Source organism: Sminthopsis crassicaudata, chromosome 2, assembly GCF_048593235.1.
Source record: "Sminthopsis crassicaudata isolate SCR6 chromosome 2, ASM4859323v1, whole genome shotgun sequence".
Taxonomy (NCBI): domain Eukaryota; kingdom Metazoa; phylum Chordata; class Mammalia; order Dasyuromorphia; family Dasyuridae; genus Sminthopsis; species Sminthopsis crassicaudata.
This window is the reverse complement of record NC_133618.1, coordinates 145,277,743-145,302,918: the sequence shown is the minus strand read 5'-3', so window position 1 is coordinate 145,302,918 and position 25,176 is coordinate 145,277,743. Positions and strand designations below refer to the sequence as shown.

At 34.9% G+C, this 25,176-nt stretch overlaps 1 protein-coding gene across 1 annotated transcript; it reads left to right on the top strand.

Annotated features, from left to right (window-relative positions):
- Window positions 1-31: 31 nt before the first annotated feature.
- On the top strand, window positions 32-21,810 carry LOC141555019 (serine protease 52-like). Its single transcript, XM_074287553.1, is given in 6 exon segments — window positions 32-7,473; window positions 13,654-13,840; window positions 16,622-16,860; window positions 19,978-20,100; window positions 20,103-20,119; window positions 21,184-21,810. Coding segments are annotated over 6 exon segments (927 nt in total). The 5' UTR covers window positions 32-7,403; the 3' UTR covers window positions 21,475-21,810.
- Window positions 21,811-25,176: the final 3,366 nt, after the last annotated feature.

The window sequence follows — 25,176 nt, the reverse complement described above, 5'->3', positions numbered from 1 at the left end:
GAATGAACAGAAAAACAACACAACCAGTTTCTCATTTCTCATCACTTTCTCTAAAGAGAAAAATCAATATAATTGAAAGTTTGAGGAAAAATAGTATATATCTCAAGGATTTATGCAGGAACTTTGTAGTAATGGGGTTCAGTGAAATAATTACCGAAGGCATGAAGTATAGAGGTGTCACCTCCTCTCCCTATTTCATTCTAAGAGACTGACTTTTGAACAGCCAAAATGCTGGCCAAACAGCACCTGGCCAGCCAAGAATGGATTGAAAAGGTTTACTTGTGGCAAAAGGATTTCCTTCAGGGCCTAGCCATCTTCAGTGCTCAAAGATGGCCATAATTCTGGGGGAGCCTCTAATACTTTGCATTCCACTTTCCGTTAGGCTCTTACGAAGTGCTAATGAGATATTAGATTCTTACTAAGTGCTAAGTCAGTACTTAACAATTCTCTAGTTCCGGCCTTTACTGGGAGTTTTACCCCTTTGAACTCCTGGGGAGGAGCTTAATGTTTAAAAGGAGCAAGTTCATTGGTAGAAGTAATTTTCCCAGAAGCCCCTGAGTTATTCCACGCCCATTCTCTGGGAAGATAAAAGAAGCAACATGGAGCAAGCGAGGAAAGTCTCTACCAGGAAGAAGAATCTGGCCGAGAGAATGAGTTGAGACAGCAGATCTCCTCCCAGAGAGCGATCGGCAGTTTCTGGAGACAACAGCACGTTACAACTTTCAATTCTCCCTAAAATTATACTTCTCATAGCTCTTATTTTCATTATCATCTCAATTTTTACTAACCATAGAAGAGGGGAAAATACTAATTCACAGGTATATTTTATAATGATACAGTGTTGTAGCAGATAAGAGCAATCGGATCAGGAGAACGAATTCAAATCCCACTTCTACCACTTTCTACCTGTATGACTTAATCTCTCTGTGTCTGAGGCAGTTCCCTGAGACTTATCTAGAAAGTCATAAGTGAGCTGTGTTTGTGTCTTTGAGGAGAATCCTCAAACCCAGGAGTTTCCTACATGATTAAATTTATCCTTGACTTCAATCACATTTCTAAATATGAAAGGCAGAATGCAGATTTATATTGATGACTGACATATCATACTTTGCAAAGTACCTTCTCTGAACCTCACAACAATACAGTGAGGCAGGTACTCTAGGAATATTTCCCATGTTTTACAGGTCTCAAAATTGAGCCTCAGCGAAGTTAAATAACCAGGTCATGGTAATACAACTAGGTAGGATTTCAAATTCAGTTCTTCCTGACTCTAAAGTCCATCATTCAAATATCGATGATGAAAGTTCTATGGGAATCTTCCCTGTGAGAAGGCCTCATCTATCCTATATGCCCTATCAGAAACATTACTTTTTTATTTATTATTATAGCTCTTTATTTACAAAACATATAAATGGGTAATTTTTTCAACATTGAACATTGACCCTTGCAAACTTTCTATTCCAACTTTTCCCCTCCTTCCTCTCATCCCCCTCCCCTAGATGGCAGGTAATCCAATACATGTTAAATATGTTAAAGTATATGTTCAATCCAATATATGTATATGTATACATAGTTATATAGTTCTCTTGTTGCACAAGAAAAATCGGATTTAGAAAAAAGGTAAAAATAACCTGAGAAGAAAAAACAAAAATACAAACAAACAATAACAGAAAGAGTAGAAATACTATGATGTGATCCACACTTATTTCCCATAGTTCTCTCTCTGGACGTAGCTGACTCTCTTTATTACTAAACAATTGGAATTGGTTTGAATCTTCTCATTGTTGGAGATGGCCTCGTCCATCAGAATTGATCATCATATAATCTTGTTGCCTTGTATAATGATCTCCTGGTCTTGCTCATTTCACTCAGCATCAGTTCATGTAAGTTTCTCCAAGCCTCTCTGTATTCATCCTGCTGGTCATTTCTTACAGAACAATAATATTCCATAATATTCACATATCACAATTTATCCAAGCATTCTCCAATTGATGGACATCCATTCACCTTCCAATTTCTAGCCACTACGAAAAGGGCTGCCACAAACATTACTTTTTACATGAATATTCAAGGATTCCTTCTGCCTAGGTTCTAACAACTCACCCTTCTTGTCACTTAAGAACTCTGTTCAAATAAGGTCAGAAAGAAACATGAACAAGAAGGACAGCTTTAAAAATTACATGTTGAATTTATCATATACTTAAAAGGAAAATCACACTGTACATAATGGAAATTCGCAGTTCTTTGTACAATCTCCTCCCCTTCCCCCTGGTTCTCTTCTTATTTGTATGGAAAAACCACTTTCATTTGGTATTTAAATTCAGATTTTTTAAATTAAAAATTTTCTGCCTTTTATTAATTTTTAATTCAGCTTATTGACTATACCTAGAGTTATCTTTGACACTGGGACTCTTTCCTTTAAGAAAGTATAAGCTAAGCCATTTATTTTAACATGTTAATATGTCTGTAATATAGAAACGTAGAAATAGCATTCTCCCTATTCCCTAATAGTTTTATACTAACTTAACTGCAGTTAGTCAGAGAAGGTTAATTCCTTCCAGAATCAGTCCTGAGTAGTAATATCTCATACTTTAAAGTGATAGTTGCTTTTTTTAATTTGGGAGAAAAGGTATGAAGATTTTTGTTGCCTTTTTTTGTACTCAGATCCCCTTTTCCTCTCAAAATCCCTCACTTCCCCTACCAAAGATCCATTCTGTATAACAACAAAAAAAAAAAAAGAGAAAAAATCTTTTCAACAAAAAGTAAGTTCGCAGCTCCATCTATTAATATATGCAGTGTTTCATATCCGTAGGTCTCCATAAATACAATGATGTATCACTGCTTCTTCCTATCCTTTCAGAGCCAAGCTTGACTGTTATAATTAGATAGTATTCAATTTGGAGTTTGCTGGAGATTTTTGTTCTTTTCATTTTATTGTTGTAGTCATTATATATGTCATTTTTCCAGATTCAACTCTTTGTATCAGCTTTCATAAGTCTTTTCATACTTACAAAGCCTCTTACTTTACTGAGAAAATTGAGACCATTCAATATGAGCTCCCTCTTCTTTCCTAGTCGTCATGTCAAAACCCACTCTCTTCATTCTCCCAGTATCTGACACAAATGTGGCTCTTTTCCTTGCCAAGGCCAACCCCTTTATAAATAAGCATGTTCCTCATCCCACCATATCCAGCTTTTTCTAGCAGATTGCAATCTCAATCAATACTATCCTGTTCCCATCTACTAGTTTCTTCTCTACTGCCTTAAAACATTCTTAAGTTTCTAATATCCTTAAAAACTTTAACAAAATGAAAGAGAACTTCCATGTAAAGCAACTGAAGATGATGTAAAATATTTGGAAATCTACCTACCAAGACAAAACCAGGCACTGTATGAACACAATTATAAAATTCTCTTTACACAAATACACCTGAATCTAAACAATTGGAAAAATATTTGTTGCTCATGGCTATGCTAAGTCAACTTAATAAAAATAACAATTCTACCTATGTTAATCTACTTATTTGGTGTCATGCCAATTAAATTACAAATGAATTATTTTATAGCACTAGAAAATAGGCATAAGCCAACATCTCATACTTGAGACAAATAAAAGAAAAAGAAATTATAGTTTTTGAGTAATTAATGATCTATTAATTAAGGTAGCTAATAGTCAATAAAGTAATGATCAGTGGCTTCTCTTGATAACCAAACACAAAACCATAAAGATTAATGAAAGCTTAAATACCTTTGGGAAAAAAATTGATTTTCAGGAAAAATCTTAGAAATGTCCTTTGGAAAAGGGGTGCCCTTGAAAAGTGAAAATCAGTTCTGGTGAACAACTAATAAGAGGATAGACTTTCAAATAAGGGAATGGGCTGAAAGCTTTTAGCTTCTCCTGTTGAGAATATGATGCTCATTAGACTTAGCCACTTCCAGCAATCTGGACAAAGGCATCCTTTTCAACCCAGATCCTTCTAGATGATTTTCTGCTAAACTCTAATTGTTTGGATACCCTAAACTCCAATTGTGGAGTAAAAGGGCTTAGCTAGACTTAATGCTTTAGGGCTGGAATTCACCTGGATTAGATTTTGTTTATACTCTAAACAGAAGTAAGATGTTCTTGTTGGATGGGGTCCTGCACAAAATTGAAAGCGTGTTCCCAGAAGATTTGGGGAATCTTATCTACCGGCAATATCCTTCAGAGACTGACTGACTGGTTTACAGAGTCTAATCTCTTAATGAGGAAATAAAAAGCCTGAATCCTAAATAATAACATGTTATTAATATGATAGAAAATAATTTCTCTCACACTCAATGCCAAAAATATGGATAAATGCAAAAAAAAAAAAAGGATAAGAGTAGTGTTTATGAGCAAATAAGATGTAGAGAAAATATCAGGAAGTAAAAGGGTTAACTTGGATTACGTGAAATTTAAATGATTTTCCAAACAAAATGCAGCCCCAGATTAGAAGGAAAACAGGAAATCGGGGGAAATTTTACAGCAAGTTTTTTTTTTTTTTCTTTATAAAGTCCTCATTTCTCAAATATAAAAGGAACTGCACTAACTATATGAAAATATGAGACATTCTCCAGTTATATTGATAAATTTACAAATGATCAAAAGATATGAACAGGCAGTTTTCAAAAGAAGAAATTAATCAAAGCTATCTTAGTCACATAAAAAATGCTCTAAATGACTTAATTAAAGAAATGCAAATTAAAACAATTCTGAGATGCTACCTCATGTGTATCAGATTGGGTAACATGACAGAAAAGGAAAATGACAAATGCTGGCAGGGATATGGAAAAAACTTGGACACTAATGTACTGTTGCAGTTGTAAACTACTAGTTTAGTTCTTGAAAAAAAATTTGGAACCCTGCGCAAAGAGCTATAAAACTCTACAAAACTTTTGACCCAGAAATATCCCAGAGAAATCAAAAGGAAAAATTATCTATTTATAAAAAACTTTACATACCAACTTTTTCTATGGTAGCAAAGAATTGGAGATTAAGGAGATGGCCCCTCAATTCAGGAATGGCTGAGTAAGTTTTGGCATATGATTGTTATGACATTGTACACAGAAACTGGAATATTATAAGGCTGATCACCTACAAAAGACTTAGATGTTTTTATCAAGACAATAACCAAAGGACAATTAAAATAATAGAGAATGCTATTCATCTCTCAAAAGAGAACTAATGAACTCTGAATATAGATTGAAATACACCTGTTTTTAACTTTATTTTTTTTGCTTGTAGATGTGTGCATGTGTGTTGTTTTTTTTTTTTTGCAGCATGGCTAATATGGAAATATTTTTAAGTGACTTTAGATATGTGTAACAACATTATATTGCACACTTTTTAAAGGATGGAGAAAGGTCAGGATGGAGGAAGAGAATTTGAAACAGTTTTAAAAAGTTAAAAATTTACCTATAACTGTGAAATATTTAATGAAATAAAATATATTCAAAAAAACTTTCACTAGACTTTACTATTTATCCCTTCATCCCACAAGTCACCTCTGCTTAGACTATTGCAGCAGTCTTCTTTCTTGGTTCCCTGATACTAGTCTCACCTTACTTCAGTTTTCCTCGTATAATTGACAGATTTTCTCTGACTTAAGTAATTTTCCATAAATATGTATCTGTAAGAGATTTGAAGAGACTTACATGAACTGATGCTAAGTGAAATAAGCAGAACCAGGAGACCATTATATATGGCAACAACAAAATATACGATGATCAATTCTAATGGGCATTGCTCTCCTCAACAATGAGATGATTCAGGCCAGTTCCAATAGACTTGTGATGAAGAAAGCCATGTACATCCAGAGAGAGACCTGTGGGAACTGAGTATGGACCACAACATAGTATATTTTCACTTTTTTTGTTGTTGTTTGCTTGCATTTTGTTTTCTTTCTCATTTTTTTTCCTTTTTAATTTGATTTTTCTTGGGCAGCAAAATAATTGTGAAAATGTGTATGCATATATTAGATTTAACATATTTTTACCATTTTTAACATATTTTGGATTACTTGCCATCTGGGGAGGAGATTTGGGGAAGGCAGGAAAAAAAACTGGAACACAAGGTTTTGCAAGGATTAATGTTGAAAAATTATCCATGTATATGTTTTAAAAATTAAAAAGCTTTAATAAAAGGAAACTCATTATTCCAGAGATTGCATCAAAAAAGTTAAAAAATTGTTTTACATATAACTAGAGAAAATAACAATATTACATAATTTTTAAATTTTTAAAATAATTATGTCATTCTCCTACTCAGTAAAAAGTGGCTTGCCTTTAGAATCAAGCTTTTCAAGCCTTTTATAATCTTGCTTCGACTCCATCTTTCAAACATTCTCATTGTTCATTACTTGCCCTCACATTCTGTAATCCAACCATGGTGGAGATTTCTCCGTTCACACAGGACCTGACCCTAAATTTACAATGCACTCTTCTCTTAACTCCATTCTCAGAATCTTTTCCTCAGCTCAACTCTGATCCCCTAAACTGCTGATATCTTTCCTCTCAAACTCTCTTATATTTAACTACTTTATGTTAATTTTCTTTATATATATTCTGTATATAATTTATAGATATGTATGTAGTGTTTACATATCAATCCTTGTTGTCCTCCATCACTAAAATGTACTCTTTTTTGCCAGTAGGAACTGTTGCATCCATTCCTAGTACAGTGCCTGGCACAAAGTAGGTCATTCCCTGCATCCCAGTCCATCACCAGTCATGACTCTGGAAAAGGGAGTGAACCTGATGACTATAGAATTCTGCCTCAATTAAATCCAATTCATAACAAGTCATCACTCAATAATGTCATTATTCCTCTTCAAATGAAGGACAAAAACAAGTGTCTAACACTGAGTAGGAAATTAATTTTATTTAATTGAAAAACATTTATATGTGTGTATTTATATATATTTACATATGTAAATATCTTTCTATCTATGAAACTATCTTTTTATACACATATATAGATACACACAATTTTATTTAATGTTCGAAATAGCTTTGTGAGATAAGTATTAAAAATATTATTACCCTATATGAGGGACTGAGGATCAAAAAGATTGTGTGAAAAGTCACAAAATTGGCAATGACCCAGGAGGAATTCAAACCTACTCCTTTCTTCTTCCGAATTCAGTGCTCTTGAAATTACCTCTCTTAAAACTTGACCATCTTCCTGAACCCTGCTTAAGCACCAGGCTCTACTGTGACCTCAGCAGTTGTGAATAAGTCATGTGATGTCATGTATGGCTAGTAAACACGGATCTCTCAAATTTATGAAATACCTGTCAGGCTGTTACTTTTGACTTTCTGGAACCCATAACTCTACTAGACTGTGCTAAATCTGTAAGGAAATAAGACAACTGTGAAACAACCATAATGTTGCTGCTCTTAATGATTTTTCATCTTCCACTATTGGAAAATACATTAGGAAAAAATATTCCTGAAGGTAAGTACATGTCCCCTAAGGGAAAATAATTCCCATTGCTTCATAGTCTACCTCAGTAGGTTTCAAGTAAATATCTATATGTGTGTATATGAATATGTATTATACATATACATATACATAATTTATTTTATTAGTATAAGGAATCACCTTGGTTAAAACTTGACCATCTTCCTGGACCCTACTTAAACACCAGACTCCCTTTAACAGTGGCTTAGCATCTGCTCTACAATCTGTGTCTGGTAGGTGCTTGATATTTTGAGAGGATAACTGATTTTTCCGAGATCAAAAAATCAGTGTATGTCAGAGACAGAACTTAAAACTGTGGTGTTCCTGACTCCAGAATCAGCTCTCTATCCCCTATGCCACAAAATGTCAGAATTTGTCTTTTCCTTCTTTTTGTATCCCCAGAGTTTAGCACAATGCCTGGTGTTAATGCCTTAATAAATATCTGTTATTGTTTGGTTGGAAATATATGTATATATGTGTTTGTGCACAGCTTTGCCTCAAGTCCAATTCACATATAAATCAAGACATCATCCTCATGATATCATTATTCCCCTTTGAGATCAAATGATGAAAAACAAATGATCTATACATATACACACAGAGAGGTCTAGATATCTACACAACTACACCAGTCTGAGTATGTATATTTAATGATATAATTAAAAATATATTGAAATGATACTTTAAACTATGTTTAGTTATATATATATGTATATATATATATATGTCATGACTTTCATTTCCCAAATGTATCTATGTATATTTTAAATATTATAGATATATTTATATATGCATTTATACATGCATATAGGCATGGATGTATGCATATGCATATAGACAGCTATAAGACATCCCCAAAGTCTTTGTGCAGTTTTAAGCTTTAATTAGCTTTATTAGCCTTTCCATTCCCAGAGACTTTGGGGACACCCTCGTTATGATCATCTTCATTTCCCAAACATATTGATATTTGCAGTAAATATCAGAGATGTTTTAACAATAACAATAATTTGTGTAATGTTTTAAGTTTTATAAATGGATTTACATGTGTTTTCCCTTTTATCCTTAATAACTGAGTTGGCTTTTCACTTTATAGACAAGGAAAAAGAGATTGAAAGACTTGCCCCAGATCACATAGCTATAAGTGTTTGAGGCAGAATTTGAAAACCGTGGCTTCCTGACTCTATTGATGATTATATATCCTGAAAGGTCAATTACTCCCCAAGTTTTCTGAAATTTGTTCCAAACAAGGCAAATATGCATTCTGGGAAAATGGCAGAATAGGTCAGAAATGTGCAGACTCTCCAGAAAGGAGAGGAAATTACAAACAGACAGAAAATTGCCATAAAATGACATAGAGTAGCAAAAATAAAGAGGCAAAGCAATTGTCCTCCTAGGACATCTTGAGAGGACCTTAGAAGAAGACTCTAGGGCTGAGATCTGCTCTGAGGGAAGTGTAAACACCTAAGCCGTTGAATCAACAAACAGTGAATTCTGACCTCAAGAAATTTCACCTCCCAAATTTTCAGCTAAAAAATAGCAGATGCTGAGGGAAGATTGAAGAAGCCCCTTCTGTTTCAGCCTAGCGGGGCTGACCAGATGTGATCTCCTTCTGTAGCTGTGGGTGAGAAGGAATGATGAGCACATGTCCAGTGGGTGTGGTACTGCAGGGAGCAGAAACATTTTTTGTGACAGCTTGGCTGCGGCTTAGGGGAGTTAGAGAGTTGTCCCTAAGGTTGAGCCCCTCCCTCCCAACAGAATTCAGAAAGCAACAGTAAGAAGGACCTGAGATCTAGGGCCACATTACCCACAACTTAGAAGTAAAACATGATAATAATATTATTAAATGCTAAAAATAAGATAAATTAAAAATAAAAATAAGTAAGCAAAGGAAAAAGAACCCAATCATTGATAGCTACATTAGTGTAAAAGAAAATCTGAGTTCATATTCCAAGGAAGAGAGTGAGATTTTGCAAAAAGCCACTTTTTTATTATTTTATTTTTAATTAATTTTATAATTATAACATTTTTTTGACAGTACATATGCATAGGTAAATTTTTTTTTTACGACATTATCCTTTGTATTCCCTTCTGTTCCGAATTTTTCCCCTCCTTCCCTCCACCCCCTCCCCTAGATGGCAGGCATTCCCATACAGATTAAATATCTTATAGTATGTCCTAGGTACAATATATATGTGCAGACCCGAATTTTGTTGTTGTTGTTGTTGCAAAGAAAGAATTGTATTCAGAAAGTAAAAATAATCTGGGAAGAAAAACAAAAAAGATGCTCACAGTTTACACTCATTTCCCAATGTTCCTTAAAAAGCCACTTTTAACCCTAAAGAGTAATGTCAAATGATCACAAGCCCTAAAAATATCTTGAAAGAACTTAAAAGGGAATTTAAAAATTAAATGAATGACAGAATAAGGAAAAGTTAGAGGAAAAAAGCAATTCAAGAAAATAATGAAAAGAAAGTTAAGCAGTTGGAAAAAGAAATAAATCATTAGGAAGAAAAAATGAATGAAAAAATCAAATAAGAATGATAAATAACTAAAGGAAAAAAGCAATTCGAGAAAGTCATGAAAATAGAGAAAGAAAATTAGAATTAGAATGGAAATACAAAATCTTCAGAAAAAATAACTCCTTCAAAACTAGAATTGGGCAAAGTAGAGCTGAGTGACATTATAAGACATCAAAATATAATAAAACTAGAAAAACTACAAGAGAATCTGAAGCATCTTATTAGAAAAATAACTGATCTGGAGCACAGATCAAGGAGATACGATATAAGAATTGTCAGACTACCTGAAAGTTACAATCAAAAAAAAAAGAATCTGGATGCAATATTACAAGAAATATTTAAGGAAAATTGCCCAGAGTTCTAAGACAAGAAGGTAAAAAAGAAATAGAAAGAATCCACTGATTACCATCTGAAAAAGATCCTTACAGAAATATCTTAGCCAAGTTCCAAAATTTTCAGGCTAAAGAGAAAATATTGCAAACAACAAGAAAACAATTTAAATCCTGCAGAAAACCAATCAGAATTTTACAAGAATTTTACACTAAAAGACCATAGGTCCTGGAACATTATATTTCAAAGAGCAAAGGAGCTGGAATTGCAACCCAAGATAACTTATCTAGCAAAATTAATTATTGTTAGGGATAGAAAATCCTATCCAAAAATGACTTCTCAGAGACCTCTTGAAGTAAAAAGCAGAAAAGTTGTTTATTTAACAAATTCTCATGAGAATGAGCAATTCCACCGTGAGGAGGGAAAGAAAGAAAGCTCACGGTAAAAGGGCTAAAGGACTAAGGGAAGATATACAGTTTTTATAGGATTAACTGCAAAAGGATTATATCATGAGTTTGGGGAACATTAAGAGATAGATGCCCCCCCCCTTCCCCATCAGTTAATTGAATGTCATCATATATTTCAAAAACTAAACAAACAATTAGTAGCCTAAACATCGATAGCCTGGACAGACATAAATGTCATCAAAAAATCTAAGCAATTAGTAGCCTAAACATTGAACATACTTATGCAGGTCACAGAGACTTAGAGAAGATAGAATACAGATAGAATTTAACATTGCTGTAAGTTCTTCACCATATCCTTACTTCATACTTGGTCCCCACATTATAATGTTCAATAGAAAAAAATGGAAATTTGATGAAGTAAAAGACCTTTAAATATTTGTAACAAAAAGTTCAATGGAAAATTCAAAATAGAAGATCCTGAAGAAATATAAGGAAATCATTAAAGACTAATTATAAGGCATTGAACAAAATTAATCTGTTTACTTATTATGATATATGAAAATGTTATCAGTACTTGTAATTTTTTTTTTTTTTTAAATCAGGGTAATTTGAGTGAAAGGTTGTGGCTGAGTTATGGTAAGGTGATTCTTTTAAAAAAAAAACCCAAACAAGCAAAATTGAGTAGGAAAAGGTTAAAAGGAAGGATTATCTCATAATAAGGGGGTTGAAAGGAAAAACTAAGTCAGGGGAAACAGGTAGGGGTGGAGGGCAAATAATGTTGGAACCTTAGTCTTATGTGGGTTGAAAGAAACAAAGTATACATCTGTGAAGAGATTGAAGTGTCTTATTTTCTAGAGAGGGAAGATGAGGGAGGGGTTAGGACTGGGGAAGGACATTCAAAAGGTTGTAAAGGATAAGATTAGGAGGGGGGAAGGAGAAAATGAGGGAATTTTATTAAAGGGGTGGATAAAATAAGGAATAAGAGAGTAAGGGGAGAAGATAAGGTAATAGGGATAGGGTAAAGAGAGACCCAAAAGCAAAATAGTGAGTAAAAATTAGAGGAAAATTAATAAATGGCAATTAGAACTTTGTCATATCTGAAAGGATATGAATCATTCCTCAATTGATAAATGGTCAAAGGATAAGTTCTCCTAATTTGTATCAATTTGTATGATATCATCTTTTATGCCCAAATCATGAATCCATTTTGAACTTATTTTCATATGAGGTTTGAGATGAAGGTCTATTCCAAGTTTCAGACATAATGTTTTCCAGTTTTCCCAGCAATTTTTGTCAAATACTGAATTCTTATTCCAGAGTTTGGGGGTTTATCAAATATTAGATTACTATAGGCTTTGATTATTGTGTTGCATGTATGTATTCCACTGATCCACCACTGTACTTCTTAGCCAGTACCAAATGGTTTTGATGACTGCTGCTTTATAATACAGTTTTAGATTTGTCACCATCCTTATGATCAAAGAATATGAATAGGCATTTTTTCTAAAAATGAAATAAAAACAATTTATAATCACATAAAATGTTTGAAATCATTATTGATTAGAAAAATGCAGATTAAAGCAACTTGAGATATCATTTTATACCTACCAGATTGGTTAAAATGATAGGTAAAGTAACAAATGTTGGAGAGGATGTGGAATAACTGGGACACTAAGTCCTCATTTGTGTAATTGTAAAATGAAGCATTTTGGCAAGCAATTTGGAATTATGCCCAAAAAGTTATTAAAGGCCTACCTATATCCTTTGACTTTTGGTCTATTTCCAAAGATAAATATGGAAAAAGGAAAATAACCTATCTGCTCTAAAATATTTATAACCTCTCTTTGAGGTGGCAAAGAATTGAAAATTGCAAGGATGGACATCAGTTGGGAAATGAGTGAACAAGTTGTGGTGTATGATTGTGATAAAATACTACTGTGCTATGAGAAATGATAAGTTCAGTGATTTTAGAAAAACATAGAAAGCCTTGCATGAAATAATGAAGATTTAAATGAGCAGAACTAAGAATATTGTTTTAAGACTGACTTTGAGTGAATAAGTTATTTTGTCCATTATAAATAACCAAGTTAACTATTAAAAAACTAAAGAAGAAAGAAGCTCTCTGCATCCAGAGAAAAACTGATAAATAGAAATCTATAGAATAATTTTGCATATATATTTATATACATATAATGTTTGTACGTATATATGTATATCTATTTATATCTGGTGGTAACCATCTGTTGGGAGGGAGGAAGAGAAGGAGAAGAAAAAGGGAAAAAATCACATGATGCTTTTGTTGAATTTTGAAATGAAGAACAAGTTGTACATAATAGTTTTGCAGTTTTATGTACAATTGTCTCATTGTATAGTGTTATGGAAATACTTGTTTTATTCCATAAATTAAAAATAAAATTAAGAAGAAAAAAAAAGAAACCAGTTTCCTGACCAAGGAAGAAACAGCTTCAAAAGACAGAGAGCCTCTAGCCAACTGTTGTCCTTGCTGTAATCTCTAGGGATCACGGAATATGAGAGACAGAGAAGGCTTCTTTAGAGTTGAATTCAAATGCTTAATTTTATTCATGAAGAAGTAATTATTAAATGCTTTCTATATGCTAGGCATTGTGCTAAATAAATATCGGGAATACAAAAAAAAAAAAAAAAGTCCAAAGGCAGTCCCTGCCCTCTTTTCTCAAGAAGCTGCTCAAAGACATACAGCACTAAGTAGCAGAGCTGTGATGGGTACCCAGCTCACCCGACAACTAGCACAGCAGCCTTTCCACTGCAGCATGAGTGTATTCACTTTCCCAGGTTTGAAAAAAGAGGGAAGAAAGGAGTTTTCCTTTCCAAGGTATGTGCAAACCCAGACAGAGACTCCTTTTTTTTCTTTTCCTTCTTCACCTCTTTTCTTCCAATAGTTTCCTGTGGTCATATCATTCCTGCCTCGAAAAATGAAGCTTCCCCCATCCTAGGGGGAGTCGACACTTCTAATTCTGAAGTTCCATGGCAAGTGCGCATCTATTTCAATAACACACATTTATGTGGAGGATCAATACTAGATAAGTGGTGGATTCTAACTGCTTCCCACTGCTTCATAGATAAAAAATAAGTATGGAGAAAATACATTTGTTTGTTTTTTTCTTTATAGAATGACAAAAATCTCAGAGGTCTCTGGGTCTACCCATATCCGAACAAACCCCCTCTCTACAACATGCCTGGTGGTCTAATCTAGGATGAACTAAAAGGACTGGGCAGCCTCTTCCACTTGGGGACAGCCCCAAACTGTCAGGCCAGTCTTTTCATCAAGTTTAAACATGGTTCTTTACAATCAATACCCATTCGGGTTGGTTCTTCCCTATAGAGTAAAACAGAATAAGGTAATCTGTGCTTTTAAGATTTATTCTTGTGGAATACACACACTCAGACAAATGGGGCCGCCCTGAAACAAAGCACAGGAATGAAATTGGAGCCAGCTGCTTTTATGTAATTGGCTCCTGACAATTCCCTGTAGTTAACTCCTTTTTTCCTTGCTAGGCTTTTTTATTGGGTGCATCTATATATATAAGCACAGAAAATGCCTTCTAGTTACATCATATTAACTATGGGATCTTAGCATTAAAATAACAACCACAGCAACAGCTAGCATTTATATAGCACTTACTATGACCTATGCTAAGAGCTTTACTTTTATTATCTCATTTGATCCTCACAACAACTCAGGAAGTAAATATTAATACTCACCCCATTTACAGTTGAGAAAACTGAGGCAGAGAGTGGTTAAGTGATTTTCCCATGTCACACAGTTAGTAAATGTATGATCCTGTTTTTGAATCTTCCTGATGCTAACCCTAACACACTATCCACTATGTTACCTAACTACTCCAAGGCCTTAGACATCCTTTACTCAAACTCCATCATTGTGCTTAATGAAAAAGTAGACCTAACCTTATCCAAGGCCATTCAGCTACTTAGAGGCAGACCCATATCTGTTCCAGTACTGTTTTGACTACACTATTCTCCCTCTTAGAGAGACATCAAGTATTTTTTTCCTTAGGCATTAATTCCAACTATTGTAACCAGGTTATTGTAATCAGTTAACCTAGAGGCTAAGTTCCCTATTTTCCCCTTCTCTCTAGCTCAGAACCCCTTGATATTATCTTCCCTGGCACACCATTCCATTATATTGCTTTCTGAAGATCTGTGAACATTTTTTCAAGTTTTCTTGGCCCTTGCCAGAGTCAGTACTCCCTCCCCTTCTCCCTTCCATTCCCTTCCCCCTCTCTCTTTCTACCTTTTTCTCTATCTTTCTCTGCCTCTCTCTCTTTTTCATTGTTAATCTATCTTTCCTTATCTATTGCTTCTTCCATCATGCTTATAAACATGTTCAAGACTTTTCTATTCTTAGAAAAGCAAAGCAAAACAAAAAAGAAATTCATGACTCTGAAGGTACCATACAAGATCTCATTTTCTCTTTCACAACCAAAATCCTAGAAAAAAGCTATCTGCATTCAACGCCTCCATTTCATTTCTCCTAATTCAGTTCCCAGCTCACTTGGATTCTGATCTTATAGTTCAACTCAAAACTTCTTTTTTAAAAAATCTACTTTATTTTCAGCTCTGAATTCTCTCCCCCTTCCACTGCTTCCCTTCCATTGAGAAAGGAAGAAAACCCAAACTGTCACAAACATGAATAATGAAGTGAAATAAATTCCTCTAACAGCCATGTTGTAATAGAATAATAATAACATCTCCTTTGACAAAAACTGTTGGAAAAACCAGTTGCTCTCCTCAGAATTGCCAATGATCTTTTTTTAAATGACAAGTAATTATTATGAATCAACAAATATGTACGTGCTAGAAGCTAGGGAACCAAAGGTAAGACTCTCCTTGATCTAAGAAGGAAGTTGCTACTGGAAGGATGGAGCAACATGTATAAATGAATATAACATGCAAAGTAATTGGGGAGCATTAACAAATAGGAGAACCCAGGTAGGAGTCCTTTAAGAAGTGGTACATAAGCTTCACTATGAAACAACAAGGAGAGAACAAGTTTTCGAGGCATGGGAAATCACCTGAACAAAAACATGGAAACATCAGAGAGTGGTGAGGCAGGATGGGAGAGATGTTCTATGTGGGAAATAGCAAGAAGGCCAGTTTGGCTGGAACACAGAGTGTAAGGAAATAAATAATGTGGAATGGGAGGAGGGGAGTTGAAGGGAGAAGAAAATGCAAGCATTTATTAAGCACCTACTATGTATCAGACATTGCGCTAAGAACTTTATAAATATCTCATTTGATTCTCACAACAACCCTGGAAGTAAATACTTATTATCCTCATTTTGTATTTAAGAAAACTGAGGTAGATAGAACAGAGGCAAGATAATTAAAGATCTTAAGACCTAAAGGAGTTTATATTTTATTCTAGAGGGAAATCACTTAGATGAACCCCAAATGGAACCTAAGCATAGGAATTACTTGGTCAGATCTGTAATCCAGGAGTAGCACTTTGTTAAGGGAGTAGTTTATTATATAAAGAGATACTGGGCAACAAATCTGCCAAAGAATAATGCATAATCATCAGTCCTGGTATCTAGCAAAGCTTCATGTTTTGAAGAGAGATATTGTACACTAATCAGAAACCCCCATTCTGAGCCATATTCCAGCCAAGGATCTCATCCCACTGAATTGCCATGCTATCCACTAGATGAAATTTGTCTCCTTGCTTTGGGAACTCTAGAAAAGGTTCAAGTCTCTCTTCCACATGATAGCCTTCATAATGGTCCAGCACTCTTTCCATGACATCACTTAGCTGTTTTGAGTTTACTTAATTTGTCTTCCTATTTGCTATTTCCCAATTTTTCCTCATCTTTTTTGTTTCTAACCAAGCACAGACCATTTGGAAGTAATCATGGAATTGGGGGAAGTTGACAGGAAGACAGTGGAGAAGAAAAATGTGAAAAAGCTCATTCTTCACCCCAACTTCAACCAGCTATTTATGAACCATGACATTGCTTTGATGTTGCTCAATTCTCCTATAGAATTTAGCAGACAGAAAACACCCATTTGCATAATGAAAAACATAGACAATTTGAAAGAATGCTGGGTATCTGGATGGAGACTCACAAGTGAGTGGTTTTTCCAAAGTATCTAACACCTCTCAAACCTGTGTGGCCATGAATAAAAAATCTCTGAGGATTTGCTTGTCCTATAAAAAAGTATTGGTTTATCTAGAAAGCCCTATTCTTTGTTTTGGATCAGAAAGGTACAATTTCTGCTCCACTGGCATCATGTACTACCTCATCTAATGTGAAAGAGGTGGCAAGCCCTTGTGGAAACCCTCTGGGATTTTTTCCTCCAACTGGGATTATAGCAGCACAATAGGATTATGTAATGTTGCAGCTAGAAAGAATCTTAGAAAAATAAAGGGAAATTTCATTTAGGCATAAATTGAAATAGATGGGCTCTGAAAATTCCCTCCCATGCCATAATTCTGTGATTCTGTGAAATCATCTTCTATAATTACCAAATGGCTTAAAGGTATAGTCTAAACTCTTGGATACTTAAAACTCCAAAATATGGCTCCCACATATCTATTAAATATTCTTGTCTATCATCCATTCATCCATCAATCCTTTCTTCTTTCTTTTCTTTTTTTTCTTTTCTTTTCCTTTCTTTTCTTTCTTTCTTTCTTTCTTTCTTTCTTCCTTCCTTCCTTCTTTTCTTTTTCTTTCTTTCTTCCTTCTTTTCTTTTTCTTTTTCCTTCCTTCTTTCTTTCTTTCTTTCTTTCTTTCTTTCTTTCTATCTATGAATCCTTTATCTATCCATCCATCTAGCTATCTACTTATTTATCTACTATCCAGAAATCTGTTGATCTATAAATCTATCTATTGCTCTATCTGTCTCTCTATTTCTCTGTCTCTTTTTAATGCACAATTCTTTCCTTCAAATGGATTACTAATTATTCCCCAATATCACATTCTATAATCTCACATCTGGATATTTATGCATTTGTTTCTGATGCCTGGAATGCATTCCGTCATCATTAGAATATAAACTTCTGGAAGGCAGGAACTTATTTCTGCTTTTTCTTTGTGTCACCAGCAACTAGCACAATTCCTGGCACACAGAAAGTACTTAAAATATTCATTGGTTGATTGTTGGCTATTGAAAACATCCCCTGCTTCAATATCCAATTCAGTTATCATTTTCTTCAAGAAGCTTATTTTGATTTTCCTCTGGGAAAAATCTCCTTTTCCACCTCAAATTTTCTTAGAGCACTTTTTGTCTCTCTTTTGTATTCATCTCATTCTACTTTGTATTGTACCTATCTTTGTCACATTAGCCCTTGTAGATTGGTTATAAGCTCCTGAAAATGAGAGTCTATTGCAGTCCTTGTGCCTTGTACATAATAGATGCTGGATAAATGTGTGTGTATATATATATATATGATATAAGTTTAGTGGGAAAATCAGCATTCTCTATCTCATTCATCCATTTTAGTTGGGGGGTGAGGGAAATCCCTGGTTCAGTCCCTCCACTGAAGCAGATTGTCATCTTTCTATAATTCATAATCTTAGATAGTTGTCTTGGGAATAAGCTCAGTATTTGCTCATTATCACACAACTATTACATGGTAGAGACAGGAGCAGAACCCCAAGACGAGACCAACTTTCCCCTACTAATCTGCTTATTTCAATAATGATGGTATCCATACATTTTGATAGTCTTTTTTCCCCACAAACTTTAACTCATTCTGTCTTTTTTTGCTATACTTTAAATGTCTTTGGATTGCTATTATTATCCCCATATCCCACTTGAGCAAACTGAGGCAGTCAGAGTGAAGGGCCTTGTCCAGGGTTACACAGCTATCTAAGCTGTCTAAGGTTGGATTTGAACTCTGGTCTTCCTGACACCAAGCCATCTTCTCTATCCAATGTACCACCTAACTACCTCAAGAAATTCCTTAAAGTCAAAGGGTAAATTAAGCCCTGTTGAAATGGGTTTACTCTCCCAAATTGTGGCATAAAAGTTCCCTTATAATCATTGTTATCACACTCATACGCTTACATGTATGAGGGAGCTGAATAAATATATTCCACATTTCATTAATCTCTGTGTTAAGAGAACCTGTTCCTGCTAGATACCAGAGGAGGAAAAGGAGGCAAAACAATAAATATACTTTTGAACAAAGGTAACAAACCGCTCATTCTTCCTGTGTCTGTCAATGGATTTTTAAATAGATTTGTAGGGCTTCAAAAGGCATTTTGTGAGGGCAAAAGACTTTTCCTAGCAAAACTAATGGTCTACCTCTGAAATGGATAGGATATAAAGGGCTGAACTCTTCTGTCTGCTTTTTTCTGACTCTTAAAAAAACAGTAGATGCTGTCTTAGTTGATTGTCACAACAAGCCAGAATTACATGCTGTTATGATTTCCTTCTTACAATTGAGGAAACTTAGGGAGAGGATAAATGAGTTGCTCTGTGTCCCACAGTTGAAAAGTGTCTGAGGCTGGATTTAAACTCAGGTTTTTCTGACTTTTAGACTACACTTAAGCCATTACACCATCAAACTGCTAAAGAGAAAGGAGGATTCTTGGTGGGCAGGAGGGCAGGATCTTAGTTCATTCTTGTAAAGGGCATAACTCTTTGTGCCACCAGCACCTTCCCAAAAGGGGCACTCAAGATGTGTGTCATGGTGATGGCAATGAAGCAAAAAATATTGGGTGAAGAGTTGGGGGAAGCCTAGACCTGATTGGAGTTTTGATTCCTGCTTGGATGATGGTTTGAGAAGAACTAGATTGTCTTTTTGTTTCTTCTTAAAAGACTTCTACTCTTAGCCAAAATCAGTGATGAAATAGAGAGAAGAGGAGAAGAGAAGAGAAGAAAGAAGAGGAGAGAAAAGGAGAGAAGAAGAGAAGGGAGGAAAGGAGAGAAAAAGTGAGGAGAAGGAAGGAGAGGAGAGGAGAGGAGGGAGACAGAGAAAGAGTCAGAACCAGAGAGAGGAGAGAGAGAAAGAGAGAGAGAGAGAGAGAGGAAAAAAAGAGACAAGAGAGATAAAGGGGCAGAAACAGAGACAAAGATAAAAAGACACACAGAAACACAGAGATGTCCTTGAGTTAAAGGAGAGGGATATTAATGATCATCAGATCTCTATAGTGTAGAGGTATTTAAATTCTACCAAAGAATAGCTTCTTACTTCAGGTTCCCCTTTCCTCTCTTGATCTGTCTTTCCTTTTGGTTAGCACCCATGAAGCAAATGAATACTGCACTGCAAAGAGTCAAGCTTGACCTCTTAGACTGGAAGGAGTGCCAAGCAAAAGTTTTCTTGCTCACTGAAAACATGCTGTGTGCTTGGGATGCAAAAGGAAAAAAGACACCTGCCAGGTAATCAGGACTCTTGTCATTAGATTCACAGTCAACTCAACTCCCAAGAATCTTTGTGACCCCATGGCTGGATGAGGGGCATTTCAGTGTAGGCTACTTCTTCCTCCTTGACATCTGACATGAGAAGATGCAATGCTAAGCTTTGTTGCAACATCCTGTAATCTAAAATGCTTTTATTATATACAAGAATTAAAGGTGCTTTCCTTGTATTCCTTCAAGAGGTAGAATTCCCTTACTTAGCTACTACCCTTTAGATGATAGACTAATCCATCATTTATTAAGTACACACTCTGTGCCAGGTGTTGTACCATGCACTGAAGATGCAAAGAAAAATAAAAGACAGTCCCTATTCTCAAGGAGCTCTAATGGAGGAGGCAACATACAAACCACCATATACACACAAGATATGTACAGTATATATATTGGAAATAGATAGTATATATCGGGAAGACGCTAGAATTAATGGAGGAAAAGCTTCTTGTTGAAAGCGGGATTTTATCTGAGACTTTGAAAGGAAGTCAGGAGGTAAAAGGATAAGGAAGACAGGAAATATACTTGGAGTCTGAATATTTGCGATATTCTATTCAAGTAATATAAAAAAGACCAATATAATTAGATTACAGTATATATGGAGGTAGGGGGGGAAGGCATAAGAGGGCTAAGAAAGGTTTGAATGTTACATTGAGGATTTTATATTTATTCTGGAAGTGATGGGAAGCCACTGGAGTTTATTGGGGAAGGAAGGTGAGAACTTTAGGAAAATCACTTTGAAAGCTGAGTGGAAGATGGACTGAAGTGGAGAGAAGCTTGTGTTAAGCCAACCAACCAGCAAGCTAGTGAGTGGTGATGGGGGACCTCAAGAATCAGGGGAAAGAAGAGGATACAGATAAGAACTGATATAAAGGCAAAATTGGAAGACCTTAATTAATTTTGTTTATGAAAAAAACAAAGGCCCATAAAAATTGCCCAAGGTTGTACAGACAAAAAGTGTCAGAATAAGGTTTTTAATTGTCTTGCTCCAACTAGAATATGATTGGTATAATATTTTTCTTTCTCCCCTATAGGGTGACAGTGGGGGACCTTTGGTTTGCAACCGCAAGAATAACCAGAAAAAATGGTACCAAGTGGGCATTATCAGCTAGGGAGAAGGTTGTGGTCGAAAAGGGAAACCTGGTATATATACAGAAGTGTCCAATTACTTGCTTTGGATTGTGCTGAAAACCTGTGAGGCAGGGTATCCATACATCTGGTCATCATCTGAATATTTTTTTACTCCCCCACAATGTTTAATTTTGTCATTGTATTTTTCATCTTTTTTCCTGCAAAAGACTTTTTTTCTCTTCACAATTATATAATTCGGTGTCTCTAAATCAAGTGTCCTGATTGGAGGGTATCTAAGGTCATGGTGATCTTATGAAATCACTGGAACAGTTTTGGAGACTAGATATGAATGAAGCTTAGGTTTTCTAAACAGCTGATCAACTTCTCCACCATCTCTGTCGCCGACGCCATGGTATAAAGGGAAAAATACTCACTTGGAAATAAAAACACCAGGATTCTAACTTTGGATCTATCATTATCTATTTGATCAAGTCAATTAGTCTCCCTGGGTCCCAGTTTCACCTTAAATAAAATAGAGATTTATTAAATAAGGAGGTGTGATAAGAGAGCACGTAGCTTTCCTCAATGACTTCAAAACAGCAGGCTTGCACAGACCATCTCTCAAGATTCTAGGGAAAAAGAAAACAAACTTACAAGTATGCTTATAGAATTGCTCTCATGAGAGAGAAATCATGAAGAAGATAAACAGTAGATGTAAGCAGAGACCAGAGGACGGATTATTCAACCCAAAGGGGCCAAATCAACCTAAGATTCCTAGCAAAATTCTAGAATTAATTATTACAATGATATTGTGTCAGCATTTAGAAAAGCAGAAATGATCACCACAAGGCAGTGCATCATGCCAGACTTATTTTATTTTTTGACAGGATTATTAGACTAATAGGAAAGAGGAATGGTATGGACATGATTTATCTGGACTTTGGCATTTATTTAGCAAAGTATCCCTTCTAAAGAAGATGGAGACATATAACAGAATAATGCTATAGTCAAATGGTTGGTTGTTGTCCTTTCTTCTCAAAAAGGACCAAAGGGACATTACTGTGTTACAGTCGAGTTACAGTTTGTCTGACTGTGGCTGATCAGATCGATATGAGCTGGGAATGCTCTGCCACAAGTAGGACACAAATTGTCCCTATGAACATTTGGGATGCCTTCTCCAACTTTGCACGTTTCTTCTGCATCTCCCAGGTCATAAAATCAGTCCTAAAGTTCTTGAGAGTGCCTTGTGTATCGCTTTCTTGTGAGCACTTGCTCTGTGTGAGTTCTCCATAACTAGTTGAATGACCAAACCCAAAAATTACTTAATGGATTAATGCAATTCCTTCCTCATTCCTCTCTTCTTTACCTATTCTTCTCTATTCTTAAAGCTAAATTTGGATGGTACCTCATCAATAAAAACCTTTCATATAAGACACACATAGCACTTTTCTTCACACCTTTCTAATGCATGGGTATCATTTTGTATTAGAGTTTCTGTACACTTTTATCCTTCTGCTTTGTCAGAAATTTGCAAAATTTTAAGAATTCTATTTTTTGTGATATTTAAAAGTATTTGCTTTTGATTTTTCAGTTTGTATTTGAATTTCTTAAATATATCAATGCAAGTTTGCTAAGTTACTTATAGGAAGTTAAATGACAATGGAGTCAGTTATTAATTTAGAAAAGAACTTTGCCCCAGCTCATATGTCTATTTTAGTGAATATTAATTCTTCAACTAGAAGGACTCATATTACAAGTCAGATTCTCATAGATTTTTGAAAAAAGTTTCTTCCTTTAGCTTGTCTTGTTAGAATGTCTAAATCAGGATATTTAAAAACTGAAATTATCTGAGATTTTAAGTGGATTATGGTTTATAGCCTAGCCTATAATTGGTTAAGTTTAAAAATCCATCTCTTCTTGTCTCAAGAATTTTTGCTAATTTTGGAGAATATATATGAAAGAAAGGGAATCAGACCTGATATCTTGACTCCATCAAACCGTCTTCAGCAATGTCTGGTTTGCTATCACAAGGTCTGGAATGCTATCTTGCACCTAGCCTCAAACAATGAGCACTTCTTAATCTCATGAGAGAGAGGGGTTGTTTGTTATTAGTCCCCTTAACTGAACGTCCAACCAATCTCTGCACCTCAGCTTTGTAACCAATCATGGTGCCCTCGATCCCATGATATCATTTGCCTTGTTCTATTTTTTGCTCTCTACTACCCCAGACTTATAAAAGGGTAACTGTCCTTTTTCTCAAGGTCTTTGGTCTAAATGGAGGTAATCTATTGTCCCATTTATTGACAGGCAGCATGTCCCTGCTATTAAATATTATCTTGCTCAGATCTGCTTTAGTTTAACCTTTTGTTAAATTCCAATTACAACACTACTTGCTACTTTGCATAAACTTGGTCGTTTCTTAACTTCTCTGGACCTCAGTTTTCTCATCTACAAAGTAAGGGGGTGGGACTAGATCATTTTAAAATTTCCTTCCAGTTCTAAGTCTATGAGCTTCTATAATCGTATGGCCTCTGCTCTCATCATGTAGTAGGGAAAATGTTGGACTTGGAGTCAGGAGAAATTTGGGGTCAAATCCTATATCTAATATTTATTCGCTATATGACTATGAACCTTGATTTCTTCACATAAAAATATGGATAAAGACAGCAGATATACCTACCGCCTATATTTTTTGATAAAATATAATGAAAAAGTACATAAAATGCTTTAGTATACAAATGTCAGTTATTACAATATAGTATCAAGCTTTTCCATGAAGCTTCTCCATCTCTTGCCACAGCTAACCTGATTGTACCATCCAAGAGTCACTTCTATTCAATGAGTTCTTTTGTAGGGCTCCTTCATTAACTGTATTGGATGTCTTTTTCCTGAGTTCCCATGGGTCTCCCATGGGGGGAGAAAAATGGTGGGGGAGGGGGCATAGGATAGGGGAAAAATACAATTTGCTTTTGGTTGGAAGCAGGTATCAGAATAAATATTTGTCCATGATTATATATCAGTGTCTTATCCCTGGGGATTGGTACAAGAAAACTAGCCTAAGACTTTGAATTCCCTCATCAATTGTGGAATGTTTAAATAAGCTGTGATATATGATTGTAATATTATTGTGCTATAAGAAATGACCAGCAGGATAGTTTTGGAAAAACTTGGAAAGACTTAAATGAACTGATGCAAAGTGAAGTGAACAGAACCAGAAGAATATTGTACACAGCAACAGCAATATTGTTCAATAAAGAACTATGAATGAGTTAGCCATTCACAGCAATACAATGATCCCAGACAATCCCAAAGGAGTAATGATGAAGCATACTTATCTACTTCCAGATAAAGAAGTGATAATTGTCTAATATAGACTGAAACATTCTATTTCTCACCTTTCTTTCATTTTCTTTTATTCACATCTCTCTGTACAAAATGATTAATATGCAAGTGTTTTTTGCACATGCGTAAATTCTGATTTTTATTATCTCAGGGAAAAGAGACAAGGAGAAAAGGAGGAAAAATATTTGGAGTTCAAAACTTAAAAAAAACCAAATGTTAAAAATTGTTCTGACAATTTAATCAGGGGAAAATAAAATATATAAAAATTTTTAAAAGGTGGTACTAGTCTACAATAAACACAAAGATTAAATTAATCAATAAACATGTATTAAGCTTGTTCCAAGCATTATGCTGAGTGCTAGGGGTATTAAAACAAAAGTCAAAGAATCTCCTCAAGAAACCCATATTCTGTTGGGGGAAAATAAAATCTATGTATGTAATTAAATATATACATATTGAGTTTAAGAAAAAATTAACTCTGGAGGCTCTAAAAGCTTAAGAGACAATACCATGGTAATAATTATTGTTATAGCTCACATTTATAAGGTTTGCAAAGAATTTACAAATTACCATCTCTTTTTTCCTCACAACAACCCTGGGAGATAAGTGCTCTA